Here is an 18,763-nt window from a genome sequence, read left to right on the forward strand (position 1 = left end):
AAGGATATGCAGACAAAGCCAGGAGATGTGTACAAGATTGATTTTTAATTCCTAAGACAACTGTGCAGAGGTACGGTGCAGCTACAGTGATAATTTCTCTCCTCTCTGCTGTTAATCCCAGGCTGCCCTCCAGCACTTGTCTTCTCAGTGAGGAGTATATACTGAGGTCAGGACCTAAATACATAGGCTCTACCTACCGCTGAGCGCCAACAAGCATTAAAACTGTCAGCCTGTCCCTCTCCTCGGCTCCCTCAGCCATCCTCCCTGTTTGTTCTGACACTTTCCTCCTTCTATTACTGTATGTCCCTTTGTGTTTACAGACAGCAGCAGACAGGCAGACAGAAAGACAGAGAGAGAGTAAAAGAGCCTGAAGTATCACAATAAAGCAAAAATTACCATAAGCATTGTTTCGGTTAACCACAGCTACAAGCACCGTGCTAACGAAGCTAGCAGCTAGTGTTAGGTTTATCTCCTCCCTCTCACCCATATATGGTCACTTCTGGCCCAAAAAAATCCAAGATGTTGAAAGTCAAAATGCCGAACTCAAAGCACAAACCAATGGGTGACATCACATTTTTGTACAGTCTATGATCCAAATTCATTCTCACCATAAGCTTAACAATCCGTCCGGGTTGCCACAACAAGCTAACTGTTGCGTTGGCTAATACAGGTAGCTATTTACTGCTAAATAAAAAAAAGGGGAGTAAATCTGAGGAAAGGAAATTTGCATTCTGTTGAAAAGGCCTTAGTAAAATCATGATGTGTTCAAAAGTAGTTTGCAATTTGCATGGTATAATTTCTTTTCTAAGATGCCACTGCATGAATCCATCGCTTTATTGTCAAATTGTCACACTCATGTACAGTACAGTGGTGGAGGATTAAATATGAAATTTGAAATTATAAGCAAACCAAGGCGATGTCTATATTGTATTCTGGTGATTGATTGGTCAGGGAAGACATCCTCCATTGGAGCATCATTTTAAGTTTTTTTTGCCAATAACAGATTGGCATGAAAAAGAAATTAAGTACATTAAAATGATTTAAGAGATCCCTGCCCTGCAGAGGACAGCAGGAGCCCATCCTCCTCTGTCCAGAGAACCGAGGAAATCATTTTTTAAATGATACTGAGGTTTAATAAATCTTTTTTACCTTACACTTTTTTATTTTATTTATATATTTTTTTTCTGAAAAAAAAAAGAGAGGGAGCCACCTCCTCTGCCTCCATGGACCAGCCTCCTCTGTTCTATACTCACTGCTATGACAATGTCTGGAACCCCACTGTCATGTCAATACACCGTCGTCAGAAGTGAAGTGCGAGTGAGTGGGAGTCGAGAAGCAGACGGGGACATTTGGTGTCTAATTCTGCAGAAGACTCGAGTAAACCCCACAAGCTGCTGCTGAATGTTTGCCAGTGATACTGCATTGGCCACTGTTAAATCTTTAATAGTCTAACAGTAGTGTGATGTCATTGCCTCAGTGCTCCAGTTTGCTTTTAGTGGAAGACCTATTTTTCCCCTCACTGCATTTATTATACAGCACAAACATCATTAGTAAAGGGCATTTAAGGTGGTAAAGACAGGGTTGTAAAGGAGGCTTAACCACCGCAGGCTGTGACTGCATTTGTGCCAGACCTGGGTTTATACTCTAACATCCATCCAGCATTTTCTCTCTCAAATACTGTCGTAGTGTAGAGGAGCAGCCATGCCTGAACCCTTTCAAGGTGATGCAGCAGCCATAAAAGATTCTGTCTTTGCTGAATGGTAAATGATTCAGCTATTGAAAATTGGAAAGAATGGTTCAAATCCAATCTAATAATGGGAGTCAGAGTAGGGCTGCTTTCTCTGGTGATGGAGGTCAAAACAGGGTGAAGATATAAGGCTGGCCTTAAGAGAAGGCCCACAGGCACGAATATCTTTTTAAGTCCAGTCAGTAGAGCCAAAAATTAAATTCTAAAGTGGTCAAAAAATATGTTTTAAAGGTGCTATTGATATCATTAGCCACTACATGTCGCACATCCCCTCCCCTCTTGCTTTTTATTCAAGTCACAACTCCAACGTCCCTCAAAGCACAAATGGTTGCCAGTTAGTTGCACAACCTGCATATTTCATGGTTGCATGGAGTGAGACTCAGGCTCTGTGTACATGTATACAGATATTTAAAAAAACAGATATGTCCCCCTCTGCTTAAAAAAAGTCTGTTTTACGAAATATCTCAGTGCACACTAGAGTACAAATATGACTCTAAACGCTCCACACAGCTACCAATGTCATTACACTATTAGCTAACCAGCCTTCTCAGAGGGGCTGGCTCGAAATGGGATCACAATAAAATGTATGCCAATGACGATGATAAACTACAGTCATTTTTACTCGATATGGATAGGCCCAGATAGATCCAAACAGCGTGTCCTGCAGCAGAAATTAACAGACAGCTGTCAGTCAATCTGCAGTGTTGGGGATACGCGTCATTGTACACGCCCCTTTTTCACTGCAAAGTTTGTGCTGAAAAGGTGGCATCCAAGCGACTACACTGAAAGCATGAAAATCTGAGCCAAAACTACAGTAAGTCCACCAACAAGTGTTGCTCAATGGCCTAGCACTTCTGCTGCTGTGGGCAGTGTTGCACCAAAACAGCAATCAATAGTGTCCTTTTTTGCCGATGTAACCCCATATGAGAAGAGATAGAAAAGGAGCAGAGATATAACAGACGCAGTGTCATACAAACTGCCAAACACATGATGCCCATGAGCACCGTGGAGAAAGACAGTTTCAAGCAATGTAAGTGCTAGACCGCAGGTACGAGCTCCCAGGCAGGAAATACTTTTCTCAAACTGCTCTGCCCCAGCTTTACGAAGAGTGCCGTGGGAAGCTGGAAAATCATTTGGTTTCTTAAGGTGTCAGACATTATCAGGATCCTTTTCAAACTCGCAGCATTATCAAATTAATTATTGTGATAAATATTGATATCGATCAATACGGGGAAAATTATCGTAATATTTTTTGCCATATTGCCCAGCCCTGCTTGTCAGAATTAGTAAATTAACTTTAAACATCTTACACAAGTGTAAACAAAAGATTCATTTTTGACCCAACTAAATATTTAAAATGATGAATTCACAATCATATATCTATATATTTAAGAAAAGCGATACTTTTCCCCTGCACCTTTCTCTTTAATTTATTAATATGCACATCGTTCAGCACATGATGGAAGTTGATAAATGACTAAACTGTCAAGATTGCTAGACTGGAACTGTCAACAAGAAAGGGTTATCCAAATGTCTGTTAGCATTGCTCCTGTTGTCTGATTACAGCCTTTTTTCTTTGTAAAGTTTAAGCATCTTATTGGCCCAACGGCTCATTTACCCATCACTGATTAATTAAGGCAATTGATTGGCTGGAATAATCGCCTCGCTGGATAACCATGCCCTAATTAGCAGTTAATTGAAAAGTATCAATGACTAAAGCAGCGTCTAGGCAGATGTAGACCGGAACATTATGAAAATCGAGCACAGATTTCCAAACTGTTTTTCTTTCATTTCTCTTACTTCCTTTTTTTTCCCCTCGCTGTTCTCTGTTCCAGCTGGTGGAGTGCCAGTGAAGGCAAAGAATGATAAATTATGACCCCCACGGGGCACGGAAACCACCAATACAAGCCAAACTTATAGTATGATCTCAGAAAAGCAAATGCTCAGTTGATCCCGTCCTCTTGCCATTCATTTAACATTACTCAACGTGGTGTAGCCTACACTGTGAGTTCACCTCATAACCATAGACGTCCATCTAAAAAAAGTGTCAAAATTTATCCTGCAAATAGACAAGTCTTAAAGTGAGTTCAGGTGGATTTTTCCTCATCTTCATTCCTGAATATCTCCTCACTCCCACCTTGCAAATCCTCATACCTGCAACTCAGCCGACAATATACAATTAGACATAACTCTATACTTCAGTATTATGCACTGTGTTCTTATGATTTACTAATTACTACATTGCAGGGCCACTTCATATTTCAATTAGGAATTACACTACATGAATCTGCCCTCCTCTTTTCTTTCATTCTACCCTCAGGACAAAACAAAAACAATTGTATCTGCACACACTCATTTCCATAAAAATCCCACACACCCACTGTTAGAAAATATCTCTTCCCACAAGCACATTATTCAGTTTGAAATCATTCAGATGTGTTGTGTTACAGATGCACAACCTGCCACCAGATATTACTCATATTGTTCTGAATGGCAACAAAAGGAGAAACACTAAATGTCTGAAACTTAGATACAGAGAAATCCCTCAACATGACATCAGTACTTTACACAGCACATGTGTGCAAACCTGGCAACTCTGTGATGCTTTATAACAAGGGGGTGGCAAAGAGACAAAAGATGTAGTGGATGATTGAAGATATCATATAAGAATCCTAAGACCAGGACGGACACTGCTAAATCAACAGAAACCGCCAGAAGCAGCCCAGTGGGACTCCCATACGTGACTGCAGCTGTCAGAACGTCTAACCACAGTTTTCAGCTCACAAAGAGTCAGCACTTACGACAAATCCTTCAACATTTTAAGATCTCTGCTGGTTCAACCTACAGACAGGACCCCCCCAGAGAGAACAATTGGACTTGTATATGACATCACATGTGACAGCTGCGACTGCGAGGAACGCTACATGGATGAAACAGCAAGGGTGGCAAGAGACTGAATGAACAGTGGAAACAGACATCACTGGACTAAAACTGGTCAGAGCATCAACTGGGAAAGACTCAAAGATCAAACCTCACATATGTGACCAGCTGCGTCCAGAGTTCCATACGGAGGTCACGTTATGACAATCTAAAAAAAACTCCTTCCACTGTTGAAAACCATGAAATGCAGTTGAAAGTTCAGGGGGAAAAGCAAGTAAGTGGAGCTTGAGTTAAAGGAATAGTAATCCATATAACCTTTTGAGAAATACAGTTGTTTCGCTTACTTGCCAAGAGTTAGATGAGAAGGTCAGTGCCACTCACGTGTCTATTAAAAACTGACCATCACATCCTGTCAGTGTTTCAGAAAAGCTGCTCTCCTTAACATAGTGGTCAGAAATGAGTCCTAAAGCCTGGAAATGAGTTAGAATTTGGCACCTCTGGTTCCCTCGTCTACAACTTAATGTGTTTTTTGAATAGAATTTTAGATTTATGATATTTATTTAGATAGATGTCTAAAATTAGGTCTGCGGTTGACTCACGTTTAAGACACTTTCATGTTTTGTTCTACAGCAAAAAAAATATTGTGTCTTGTGTCGCTAACAAGTGGCTAAATGAGACAACATCAACCCACCGAACAGTTCTACATCGTAGTGTAGTTAATTTATGGCTTTTTGTTCGAATTTTACCTCTGCCAATTGGATTTAGGCTAAAAAAAAGTGGTGTTCGTATCTGAAGATTATCTCTCGAAAGATCCAAAACCCAATGGAAAAATCCCATTGGGTTTTGTTAAGGAAACCAGGGCGGTGTTAACTTTCACGCTAGCCTCCAAAAAACATCATCTCTGCACCACTTTATGGCATTCCTCTCCAACATCAAATCAATAAATTCAGATTATCAGCTTTATTGTTTTGAATCGGGACTTTACTACTTATAATAAGTAGCTTGTGAAAAATAAGGTGTGTCAAATGAAGCAGGCGACACTGTTATTTTAATGTGTTACTTACATAATTAAACAGCATTTACATCCGATCGGACTCTGTATCAACAGATATCCATTATGGGCTCAGATCGGGTCAAAAAAAGGTTTGATCAGAACATCCTTACTGGGAGCATTCAATAAATAGTTACCAGCTGCCCCAAATGGCGACAAAAGGCAACAAATGGCGATCGTGGTCTAATTGACCTGGACGATGAAACACTGGACTGGCTTGCCTCAACGGAGCTGAAGGTCTAAGGACATACGCCGGAAGAAGAAGAAGAAATAGTTCCCTTATAACCGCAACATGTAGTTTTTCCACTTCTGTGATTGTACAAATTGAACAAAGGAGATATAATATGTTTAATTAGTGAACATTAGAAGAACATTAGATTTTTTTTTCACATTTGGACAGAGTCAGGCATTTAGCCTTTGCCTCCAGCCTTAATGCTTTCCTGAACTAACTGCGTCCTGGCTCAAAATCTCAGCAAGAAAGCAAATGTATTTTCCAAAATGTTGTAAACTATTCCTTTAAGTTTTTTCCTTCTTTTATTGTCTAAAAGATCTAGAGTTTCTGAGATGTGCTTTCGCTGTATGATACCACTCCTCTCAAGTTTCAGCTAATCACTTTACGTGGGTGCGAACATGCCTGATACCTGACGAGGTAATTTTATTTGTGCAAATCAGCGTCTCAATTAAAGCGAACAGGACTCTCATCTGTGTTGTAACCAGGCTTTGAGATTTGATGTGTATTCTTAGATGCAAATTTTGCATAGTGCAGCTCAGTGTGTGGGATGCACACTGAGTCATGGCTGCTTGAGGTTGACCGGGCTGCTGGGAAAGCATCTGATGATAGAGCACATTTACAGAAGTAAGAAAAGTTGGTAACAGATCTACTGTGAGACTCGGTGCCTCAAGGGCATTGGGGCATTCAGACTTTCTGGCCAGCACACCCGCTCATTCTCCTCCTCCTCACTTTATTTTTCAACCCACACAGACATCGTGCTGCCGGCACATCTGCCAAGCCGGCAGCGTGACACCTGTGGAGATTGGAGATTGCCAGGACGAGCCAAAGTTATTGAAACAAACGGTGACACTCGGTGTGTGTGTGTGTGTGTGTGTGTGTGTGTATCAGTCGTGTATGACGTAACAAAGTGTAAACACTGGAGGCCATTTAGGGAAGCTGCTGGTGGGAGAGAGAAAAAGGCAAATCTAAAGGGAGGATGTTCATTATAGATTTTATGGGTATACTAAAAGAGGATATGAACTTCCATCTATCAGCTGACATCACCTCTGGTCCATCTGGATGAATCACCCACTGATCAGGAGAGAGGGGGATGAGAGGCACTGGTGGAGAGATGCAGCTCTCACAGAAAACAAAATCCTGTCAGTCATGAGCACAGGCTCACCATACATCACCACCACTTATATCCATATACACTCATTAAAAAGCCTTCCACACACTGTCTGAACACCCAAATGTAAATAACACTACAAACCTTGTTAGCACTGATAAGATGGACAGACATGCAGTGACTGGATGACAGGTGGATGTATTCATTGTCCAGACCTAAACTCTTTCATTTAATGCCTGACAGCAAGAGCCCACAAGCTCTTTGCACAATCAAAAAAAGCACACATTTGCATTAGTTGGCATATCATCAGCATCATGCTCTCAGCCTGTGCGCCGCTCTTTGTTTAATTCCTCCTCTGCATGTGAGCAGATGGCATCACCTATGCCGTCCTCTCCACAGCCCCTTCAGATGTCCCCTCATAAAAGAAAATAAATGAGAGGAATGTGACGCGGAGCTCACACCTACCGTTCCCAGAGATGTGGTTCTCTATCTCGCCGTGTCCAGCTTGCCTTGTGGAGACACTAAGTTGCATGTAGAGTCCCATGTAATGTAAACTCCCCAGCAGCACTCTGAACGCTCCCATTTCTCTTCTGTTTTATCTGCTCTCCTTTCCCCTCTCTGTCTTTTTCACATCGGGTGGAGTGCACGTCGAAAAAGATTTGTTGCTTTTCTTTTCTTTGTGTTTTGTTTAGTTTTGTTTTTTAAAATCCAGGTGACTTGTTCTGGCGAGGAAATGAGTGAGATACCTGCGAAGAATACAGCAAGGCAGAAGTGGCTGCAGCCTCTCTGAACGCCAGCAGACTGACTGAGGCTCTGCTGCCGTTCAGTCGGCTCTACATGCGGCGGAGGGACTTCTCCCAGATGGGACGTGCCGCGGCTTGCAGTGGGGAATATCAGTTATGAGAGGAGTGATATTAGAAACACATTCAGCAACTTTACGACGTTTCGCGGAGCAGATGCGCTTTTATGAAACAACGGGGGAGATTTAACGTCCTAACACGGTATTATTATTATGTTTTATTACTTTTAAGTCAGTAATAAACGAAAAAACACTTATTTCTACCGCCAAGGACGTATTGGCATGCAACTACGGTAGGTTAAAGTGTTTGTTAATAGAGTGGGAAAAAAGCGTGCTTGGGTCATGTAGCTTATCTCAGTGACCGCTGTCTGACCATAGGTGGCATTTCTATTAATATATTTAGTTAATTATTCAAGATATTTATCAAAGAAAAAATAAAAACGTATAAAGTTTGAGAAATGTTTTAAGAAACGACTTCTGGCTGGCAGCACCGTTTTGTTTAAAGCCCCTGAGGACTTTTTTTTCTCACTCAGTTTTGTAATGAGCAATGGGATCTTACGTGAACACAACGTTTTCTGCCAAAGATGGAGCACTTTTCAATTGTCTTTCACTTTAGATACTTTTCTTTTCTCCTCTGTGCTCTTCTCAATGGATAAAGTGGGCTGGGCTTAGCCTAAAAATGTGATGTCACATACTTTGCGCACCAATCACAATTTAGTAACGTTTGAATCCAACCATGCATTCATGTGATGTAGGAATAATTGGAAAAATGAGTTCCCTTCTGGGAAAATTCACATGAACGCCACCTCAAGTCCGAACAACGACTCAGAAAGTCAGCGAAAATTTGGTACATGAGTTGCCAAGTTGTGTAATAAATACAGAAACATGGCCGATGATAATAAACGTTTTATTCATTCACATATTGCATTTAGATAGTTTGCTCACATGTAAGTTGTAATATGGTACATTATTAAGTCGTAACTATGAGTTGCTGTACACATAGGGTAACCTAAATCATTTAGAAAACTTATTTATTAGCATAAGTCAGGTAAAAAGTCTGGGAAAAATCACCTCTGAGAAATAAAATTCAACACATCTATACATCTATGCAATACGTCTTGTTTGTGGCATCCATGTTGTTTTGGCATTATGACTTAAAGCTCATGAACACACCAAAGTTGGAAGAACAACTTACCAACTCAAGATATGGGACCATCTGAGGAGCACGTGATTGTGGTAAAAATCTGATGACAGTTCAAACGTCACTAAGTGTATAACCCCTTATTCACAGTAGCTTATCAGAAGGTTTATTGAGGGTTTTGAAGAAAAAAAAAAATCACCCACCAATCTTAGTTGTGCCCTTTCACTACTTTAGCCTGGGCTTTTCTATCAGATGTCATGATTTTACCACTTACAGCTTTTGTAGCCAATCGACTGCCCCAACCAGCCTGATGTACAGACTGGTTTCTAAAGAACAAGGAAGACTACTCTTCTCTTCAAAATGGGGGCTATTAGCAAGTAGCCTGAAATCCTAGATTTCAACTTAAAGCAGAGTGTTTGCACCACAGAGATATTAAGAGAGTCTTCTGACTGTATTCAGCTCCATCCCTGGATCAGACCTGCGGTGGTTGGTGTGAGGGAACGCAGCATCCTGTAGCTTTGGTGTGTTGTTGTCCATGGTGCTGAAATGCAGCCTCAGTGCTGGTCACATATTGCACAGACAGTAAAAGATCAGATTTCCAGAGACAAGCCCCACAATTGTATGGGCTGTTGGACTTTATAGAACACTATGTAAGTGCCTATATGATCTCCATTGATCTTATGGACTTTTTACACAACAGGGCAGCAAAACCAGAGGTTATTTTGTCCACCCTGTTAGGCAACACAATGTACTGTGCATCCAATTTATTTCAACAACACAACTCAGAGAAAGCTAATTATTTTTGCTAATCTGCATGTAATGCTTAAAAACATTCAAACATGGTCTTGGGAATATGAATAAACACACAAACAACTAATATGTGATTTTCTACACATACAATAAGTATTTGTGTGTGGGTGGGATAAACCAAAAATTACATTTTGATCAACGTCAGAAATCTGATATGGCACATTCGTTTTTAATAATTTAACAAAACAGCAAGCTCTCCGTCCAGGTTTAGATCAGTATGCAGTGTTCTCCTCTTAACATAACATTACACTCTGTATTAAGAATTAGAAGTTCTGCTCAGCTTGTCCACAGCATTGTGTTCCAGTAGTCTTGTTAAACCTGTTCTTTTGAAAACCTTTTTTTAATATATATAGCGGGCAGCCATTTCTGACAATAAGTCTTCATGTCCATTCTTCCATTATTGTTTTTCTTCCTGTTTTAAATTATAGTTATTTGTGGACCATTAAACACAGACATTAGCAAGTGTGTAACACAGCAGCAGGTCCATAATTATTTTCAGTTCTTTGGCCTTTCTGATATGTATGGCACTGGTTGTACACCGTGCTTGATCCCGTGAAATCTTTTGATAGAGACACGTTTAACCTCACTGTACCTCTGCTTTGAAGAGGAAACCCGGTCCGTGACTAAACTTTGTGGATTTTTAACAGAGCCAGGGACCTAGCTGTAACCCGTATCTGAATGTCAACACACTGATTGGATTACCTGACTCCAATTATCCTCTTTAATAAAAGCCCAGACATTCATGTGCTTTTTCAGTCCAAGACACAGCCTTTCATAAAAAAGATGAAAAAGAAAATTGCACAAATTGTTCCCACAACTTTTACATAATAGAGAACAGTACGCAGAGAAACAACACAAAGGGTGCTGAGAATTGGAAAAAATATACTTATTTCCACAGCAGGCTTTGTTGCCATCGTGATGATCACCAACTGGTGGTCAGTTTACCTCTGGGGTGCCATTAGGCCCAATTTACTGGTGAGTATGCCTTAGTAATATTTTGCTGTGCCCCAATAAAACCATCATGGGAAATGAATGTGTTTTTGCAGTGCCTGATAATATGAAGGAAGTGAGAGTGGCCAATTTGGTGGAGACAACTTCTCCAACAGCTGAGCTTAGGCCCTGTGAAGACCACGGCTGCAGCCCGACAGTTGGATTACGCAGCAATTAACAGCTTTGTTGTGAGGCCATGAGTTTGAGCAATGACAGCTTCATGTTTGTGAACTTGTTTAATTGTATGGCTGCGGGGCAGTGTTGATGATGTTGAGGGATAAAGACAAATTCTTAATCAGTTTTAGCTCTAAACACTGACACTATCTGCTACTTGTACGAGCATGTCCATGGCTGAATGTCATCTCAAAGTCTGCTGGTTGGGTTCAGCACAGACACCTGTCACATAATAGTGATGAGCCGACCAGATCTTTTCACAGTATCAGTCCCTTTGAGTTCAAACCGTTTGAAGCTTTCAAGCACATATATAAAGGAAATGGTGAGGTGGAGTGTATGTGGAGGGCAGGAGGGGGGCTTGCCTCTCAAGCCTAACGGTCAAGGTCCAACACTGCTTTGAAGTTTCAATACAGTTTGCAAAGCATGGTGTCAGTTTCTCCGTGACACTCTGTTCTAGTACATAAACATTTGACAGCTAGAGCTGCCCTCCCTGCAAAACTTCTCTTCAGTGTATTACCAGTCATCATGTATAAGTTTACTTTCATTCATTCATTCATTCATTCATTCATTCATTCATTTTCTGTAACTGCTTATCCTGTGTCACGGGGGGGCTGGAGCCTATCCCAGCTGACATTGGGCGAGAGGCGGGGTACACCCTGGACAGGTCGCCAGACAATCACAGGGTTTACACACAGAGACAGACAACCATTCATGCTCATATTCACACGTACATCACACATTCATACCATTAACCTAACTTGCATTTCTTGTGACTGTAGGAGGAGGCCAGAGTACCCGGAGGAAACCCATGCTGACATGGGGAGAACATGCAGAGTCCACACAGAAGGGCTTTCCCACCTGGGGTTCAAACCCCTCACCTCAGGTTTGAACAAGGAACCCTCTAGCTGTGAGGTGACGATGCCAACCACTGCTACCGCCTAACCTAACCTAACCTGACCTAACCTAGCCTAACCTAACCACTGCATAAGTTCAAATTAATAAAAGATTCATTTAAATGCGTTGATTCATTGATGCTGACATGTATATGTAGGTAGTCTATATGAGCTCAATATGATGTTACGGAAATGTCCCAGACTAACAATCTGGGCAAGTAGCAGTCGTCGCAGTTAGTCTCATGCTGCATTCATGTGGTGTCGAAATAATCAGTAACATGAGATCCCGTTCATATTTCTCACTTGATCCAATTCCTTTGGTTTTTGTTATCAACTGCTGAAGAAGGACTCGTATGACTTGGGGTTGATTTGCAGCCTTGCGGGATATTTTATTGAAGACACAGCTTACAACTTCACATACCGCAACAAGGAGACAGCACTGTAGAGCAGTTCACCAAACATTCTTATACTCCTCCTCAGATGAATATCATACCTTACTTTCCATGTGTGTGTGGGTGTGATTTCCTGCCGTTTCCAGAACTTGCGCTGAGCTTATTTTAATACTTGGCATTTTACCACACCTTGTTCCCATCACAATGTTTGTCAGGTCACTCTGCTCTTTGACTTCTCCCCAAAGTGAGACCGTTCAGGGTTATTCAATCTTAGTTAACATGTTTTGCTTCTAATTTGACCTTCAGGGTCGAGTATTTCTAGGCCTTTCACCACAACATAACATGTCGTTTAAATGCTCTTAGCAATAAAATGCAACACATCTTCTTTGTATCTTTCATGTTGTTTCTACTTTACAACCTAAAACTCATGAACACACCGTAGTCGGAAGCACGACCTTTGGAGAAGCACGTGAATGCCCCATTGACCTTGGCTGGAGGTGGTCTTGGCTTGAGTCTGATTTAATCGCTTCTTGTTCACTCACCTTCACAGGAAGCGTGAGCAGTACCCTATGATCACGAGTAAGTGAGTGGGAAATTTAGGGATTTATAAGCACTCGGACGTTCAACAGGCTGACCCTGGTGCATACCGGACACTGGTTCATTTTAGCCCATCACTATCACATACAGTGATCTCACCTGAGTGAACACAAGTGGGTGCCATCTTTCTCCCCTATCATTATGCTTTTTGCTGGTCTGATGGAGGATGCCTCACTGACTTGACCTTCATGAGGGTTTTCCTACTTTTTTCGTCTTTGCCATTCGTTCTTGTTGTTTACATGCCTTTCACTGAGGGTCAAACAGCCTGGTTGGTCCAGCTTTCATAACAGCACAGTTTCAGACCCAAATCATTTAATTGCAATAGGATTGCAGCAATCAGCAATCTACTCTCACAAATTGTAGACTGTCAAAACTGTGTTGACATTTTAGGGAATGGAGACCAGATGGATATAACATGAAGAAAGCTCCACAGTGACACACAGATAAAAATGTTACTGTCGAGCTTCAGGTCCTAGAGGCCTGTATACACCAAAGCTTTAAGTTGCAGTACCCCTTTTACACCCTTTATCAATCCCTGTGCTTACTCTCAATAACAGAATACCTTCTCCTCTTGGTCCCTGCTAAAAGAGAGGAGCCCAAAAGCACAGTGGTGCACAGTGTTTGCACTCAGTCATTCGGAAAATACAATTATTCTCCTTCCCCTCGGCTGTGAAATTGCTGTACAACCGCTGTTAAACACGCCGCAGTCATAATCACTGATAAGAGATGCATGGGGCCGGGCCTCCTCTGCCAATACAATATGCAAACGACGCCCTGCCGTTCTACCCATCTTGTTACTGAGCGATATTAGGGTTTGTAAAGACACTTAGGAAAGGCAATAGATGTGACAGCTGTCAGTGAACGGCCCCCGTGTTCCCTCCCAACACTGCTGCTTCCTGCCAGGATAATGGTCAGGGATCCAGAGAGGGTGTGGTACACTAAATTAGCAATTAATAATACCGAAATATACAAACGACATCACACTAATACAAACAGATGCTGATTGTGGTTTCATATGGGAGACAGTTAAGAGCTACCTTCTCAAAAAAAGGTGTTCACATCAGCTTTTAGAGGTAAATACTGGAAAATAATTTCACCTCAGCAAGATGTACTGTATGTGCTTGCTACATTATAAATGACTGTAAAACAGCTCAAATGCCTCATCAATATGAGCAAACAAAGGATTAATCAAAGTCCTCTGAAAACCAGCTATCATTGCCTTGAATACATGCACACACTTTTAACTAGTTCCTTTTGGTGGTCACGACATTGTGACACTTATTCACACATGGCTTCAAAGTGACAAATAGTAGGCATCTAATTCAGCAAAGACGAAGGAAAAGTCTCCATCACCTCTGACTCACTTATTTAGAGTGTCATAAGCCCTGTTCACACATACAGCATTTTGGGTGCAAATTAAGGCAGGCTTATCTCACTACTCAGCATGGAGACCCATCCTGCACAGCAATTAAAATGAGTGTCTCTTTGCGCATCCAGTGCCTGCTTTTCTTCTTAGCAGCCATTGCTTTTGTCATTGAGGAAGTGGGTGATACACAGAGCCTTGACCATACAATGCATATAAAGACAGATGGCATGGCAGCTCCCCGAAACTGAAGCCAAAAAATATTCATCACCCCCCTAAAGTGGAGTTGCTTATTTGGACTTGCTCTCTAAAACTTCACCTTTCTCTATATATAGCTGTCTAATAAGTTATTTAAATGCATGATAGTATGTAGGACTACAGTCGCTTCTTTTGGGCTTGTTTCCATAGCCCTGGCTGCTTGTTTCTCTCCCAAGATCTGGCAACACTGACAAGCCGGCTGGCAAGCAACACCAACAATTGCGGCGTCCACAGGATCACGGGGAGCGCGTTGTGTTTGGACCCAGGATAATAAAAAATATCCATGCCTTTACGATGTGTCGTCTCCAAGTTTGGTGATGTCACCGCATTATCTGGGGCTCTGTCGGGGAGGGCTTGGTGGAGAAATCTTGTGGTGCACACACAGGTCGTAACGCAGTTGGCGAGACTCCTGCTGACAGAAACACACATCGCTAGGTATGAACACTAAAAAGATTACGATAGTCTCCGCGACGGAAAAACAGGGTGAACATCATGTAATGTGAACTAGGCTTAAGTGGACAGGCCATGAGTCAAACTAAGAGATCAAGTTTCTGATTTTAAATTCAAGAGATCCCCTGGTAACAGAGAATTCAAAGTTGATGGGCACCATCTTGAGAGAGTTGTGCTCTGCATAATATGGCGGTCAAGCAACTGTATTTGGACAAACTAATCACAATAAATGACACAGATATGACTTGGGAGCCCCAGGCCGGACGACAGTGGCTGATTCACTACCTCAACTCATACATTGTAAACAACCTTGTTTTTGGACTGAGTACATGCACTTTGGTAACAGCGGCAAGACAGGGCGTACCTTTACATTCTCTACACTAGTTCCATGTAAGTAGAGCTATTGAAAGACAAAGTCCCTCCTCTTCCTGTGGATTAACGGCAAGAGACAATAATTATTTTTATCCTGCATTTCTTGTGCCACAAATACATTAATTTTCGCAAGTCAAAACTGTTGAGGTGTAAGACTATAAAAATACATAATAAGAAAGACTTCACATCCAAAAGTTGCGTAAGTGATGTCTGAGATGTATCCACATGAGCAATGGGTCTTGCTCAGTCTTTCTTCTGTTGGATAAAACAACAATAAAATCATGTAGGATAACGTTACATTTGTGCATGGAACATAGCAAAGCTAGCAAATTAGCATTATTATTGTTTCATTATCTGTGTTGGTGACTTGCATCGTCTAAAACAGATGTAGTTCACCTTGTGGTCTCACAAGCTATTATTTTAGTTAAAAAAAACTATTATTTTTAACTAGGGCCGTAATGGTACATGTATTTGTGTCGAACTGTTCGGTACATGACTTTCGGTTCGGCACGACCCTGTACCGAATTATTGGGCGCAGGATATTATTTTATTTTATTTTGTTTTATTTTAATTCCGTTTTTGCGAGCCGAACCATTTAAAATATCTAGTTCCCCGACGGACATAATTGAGTGACGGACCGAGTCCGACCGTAAATCTCCGCTTTCACTTTGTGCAGCGCATTCTCGCATTTTGACAACATGGCAAGTGAGCCTGACGAACCTGAAGACCCACCCGCAAACCTTAAGTCCTCCGTTTGGGAACACTTTGGTTTCAGGGTAAAATACGAAGATGGAAATAAACAAGTGGACAAGACAAAAGCAGTGTGCCGACACTGCAGAACAGCGGTCGGGTATGTACTTGGAAACACGTCTAACATGCTAACGCATCTAAAGCGACACCACCCGAGTTTGAACGTTAACCGGCACGACTAGAAAAAGCAATCTGGTGCAAACTACGATATCGTCGTCGTTTAAAAAGAAAGAGCGTTTCCCTGACCATCGCGCTAAAGAAATAACCAACGCCATTGGAGTTGAGTAAAATTGTTTAAGCTGCACTTTAGATATAAGCATGTTTTGTTTACTGCACTTTAACAAAGTGGGAAAGCTAAGTAAGTTCCTAGTAAAACTGAATCTGAGCAGGCTTTAAAGCTGACCAGCTGCACTATACTTTTTATTTTAATTGAGTAAAACTGTTAAAGCAGAAATGTATATTTATATTTTTCATTCAAAAAATGTGTTAAAAAAACAGCAGGATTTTATTTTTCACTTTTATATTTCTATTTTCATTCAAACAATGTGAAAAAGCAGGATTTTATATATATTTGTTTCATTCAAAAATTGTGTAAAAAGAGTTAACTGCTGTGGTGGTATGTTTTAATAAGGTTACCAATAAGTAAAAGATATTTAATAGTTGTCTATTCTTTTCATTACTGTACCGAAAAAAAATGAACCGTGACTTGTGTACCGAGGTACGTATCGAACCGAGATTTTTGTGTACCGTTACACCCCTATTTTTAACTAAATGGTACTGTGACAATCTGCGATTTTCATTACTTGTAAAATTATCTTTTAAATTGATAAACATCATACATGTGTCAGTCATGGCACAATTCTAACAGGATAAAAATTGTATTGTCTCTTGTCATTGACTACCAAACATTTTTTCTGTGGGGACACCTGAAGGGGAGGGACATCACCTCCCTTGGAATTTTTTTTTAAAATTTGTTTCAGTCGTCAGACTTTTGTGTAACTTCTTGTCAAAATGTTGACGGGACTTTTCGTGATGTGAGCTGCTCAACTTAGCTAACAAAAACACAAAGTTTGCCAACAATGCAGCTGATAAACCAAATGAATTGGACTATTAAGACTGTGAAACTCTTTCCGATCTAAATTTTATTAGCTTGAAAGTCCATTCTTGACTTTGGAAACTGCAGTTGACAAAATAATCAGAGTCCTCTCGCTCATTCTGGAGGTTCTGACAGTATCAAATAGTTCTTATTCATGATGGTTTAAACGCTGAACTTGACTGTTTATTCAGCTAAATTAACTAAAATGAACTAACTAGAACTATGTTAATGCAATACACTAACTGAATTCATGAAATGAATCACCTAGAATTACACTGATAACTGCTACAGTTTAACAATCAATGACATCTAATCAGATGTTCAACCAACAAATCAACCTAAAGCATAGACTAAAAATAATGGATGTAGCTAGTGTGATGTCACCCATTGGTTTGTGGACTCTTGTTTAAAAGCCTCAAGTTGGGCATTTTGGCAGTCGCCATCTAGGTTTTTTGGAGCGAGGGGTGACCATATATGGGCGAGAGGCTGGAGCTGTGGAGGAGAGGATCTGACTGAGAAGCTGAGGACACTGTCAGCAGCAGACAGCCTGTCACTCAAAGCGACCTGCCGTTAATTATTTTTAACTGTAAGCCTAAAATGTTAACGGTTGAGTTGTATAAAAATTCACCCCTCGTACAGTTGCCGTGACACCATAGAGACCAAAACTTTTTTTTGTACCATTTTAACATGAGGGTCTAGAGATTGACTTGCTCTTGGGGCCAGCCTCAAGTGGTCATTTACGGAACTGCATTTTTGCACTTGCATGTTGGCCTCATTTTTCAGCCACAGAGGTTAATGCTTGGCCTAAAGGCTATTGCAGTTGTCTTAAACTGGTCATATTACGAACATAAAACTGAGCCTTTAGCTCTACCAAGACAAATGTTACAATTTATTGCAATATAAATAATTAATCATATTGTCAAGCCTCAGCAAACAGCCATTTCCTTTCCCTTCTAGTCAACTATCAGAGTGCTGCACCAGCGGCTGCGTACTTACAATAGCAGCGGATCAGTCTTATCTTGATGTGGAAGCTGGCTGATAAAAAACAAGTCATTTAATATATATTTAGAAACAGTTTTGTCCCTAATGTACAATTTGCCTGACACTGAAAATGACATAAAGATCTATATCAGTCTAAAAATAGTGGGTCAGTGAGTTTAAGTGGGTCAGCTCTGCACTTCTCTCTCACGCTCAAAATGCACGAGTGATTGGGAATGTTTTTTTTTTTCTTACTCCTAAGCATAAAGACTGCAACAGTGAAGTATGGTGCACAGACAGGGAGAATAATACAGTAGGTTTGTTTGTGTGTACAGCTCAACCATAATACACCTCCACACTGATGTGTGTGAACAGCATCACAAAGAAAAAACAGCAGTGGGCTGAGAGCTCCGGGAGGCTGCTGAGATCCAGCAGTGGGTGGGTTCAGACAAATAAAGAAGAAGCAGGTCTGGCTTTCTGCAAGGATTCTGTCTCTCTCTCTTTCTCTCTCTGCAAAGGAAGCTGCAGATATAGGTTTGTTGTCTCCATCTGTGCCTCTGTGCAACAGTAACCAAGCGAAGGCATAATGAGATTCATGTGCACAGACGGTTATCAACAAGCTGTGCCAATCTCGCTCGCTAAACCGTGACATTAATCAAACAAACCAAACATGCAATCAGGA

At 41.1% G+C, this 18,763-nt stretch overlaps 1 protein-coding gene across 1 annotated transcript in view; it reads right to left on the reverse strand.

The window, feature by feature from the left end:
• Positions 1-7,824, reverse strand: part of LOC126402436 (V-set and transmembrane domain-containing protein 2-like protein) — a 72,072-nt gene extending 64,248 nt beyond the window's left edge. The window contains exon 1 of the mRNA XM_050064419.1: positions 7,484-7,824. Within this exon, the coding sequence (XP_049920376.1) occupies positions 7,484-7,601 (118 nt within the window). The 5' untranslated portion in view covers positions 7,602-7,824. The remainder of the gene's footprint in view (positions 1-7,483) is intronic.
• Positions 7,825-18,763: the final 10,939 nt, after the last annotated feature.

Source organism: Epinephelus moara, chromosome 16, assembly GCF_006386435.1.
Source record: "Epinephelus moara isolate mb chromosome 16, YSFRI_EMoa_1.0, whole genome shotgun sequence".
In the NCBI taxonomy this organism is placed as follows: Eukaryota; Metazoa; Chordata; class Actinopteri; order Perciformes; family Serranidae; genus Epinephelus; species Epinephelus moara.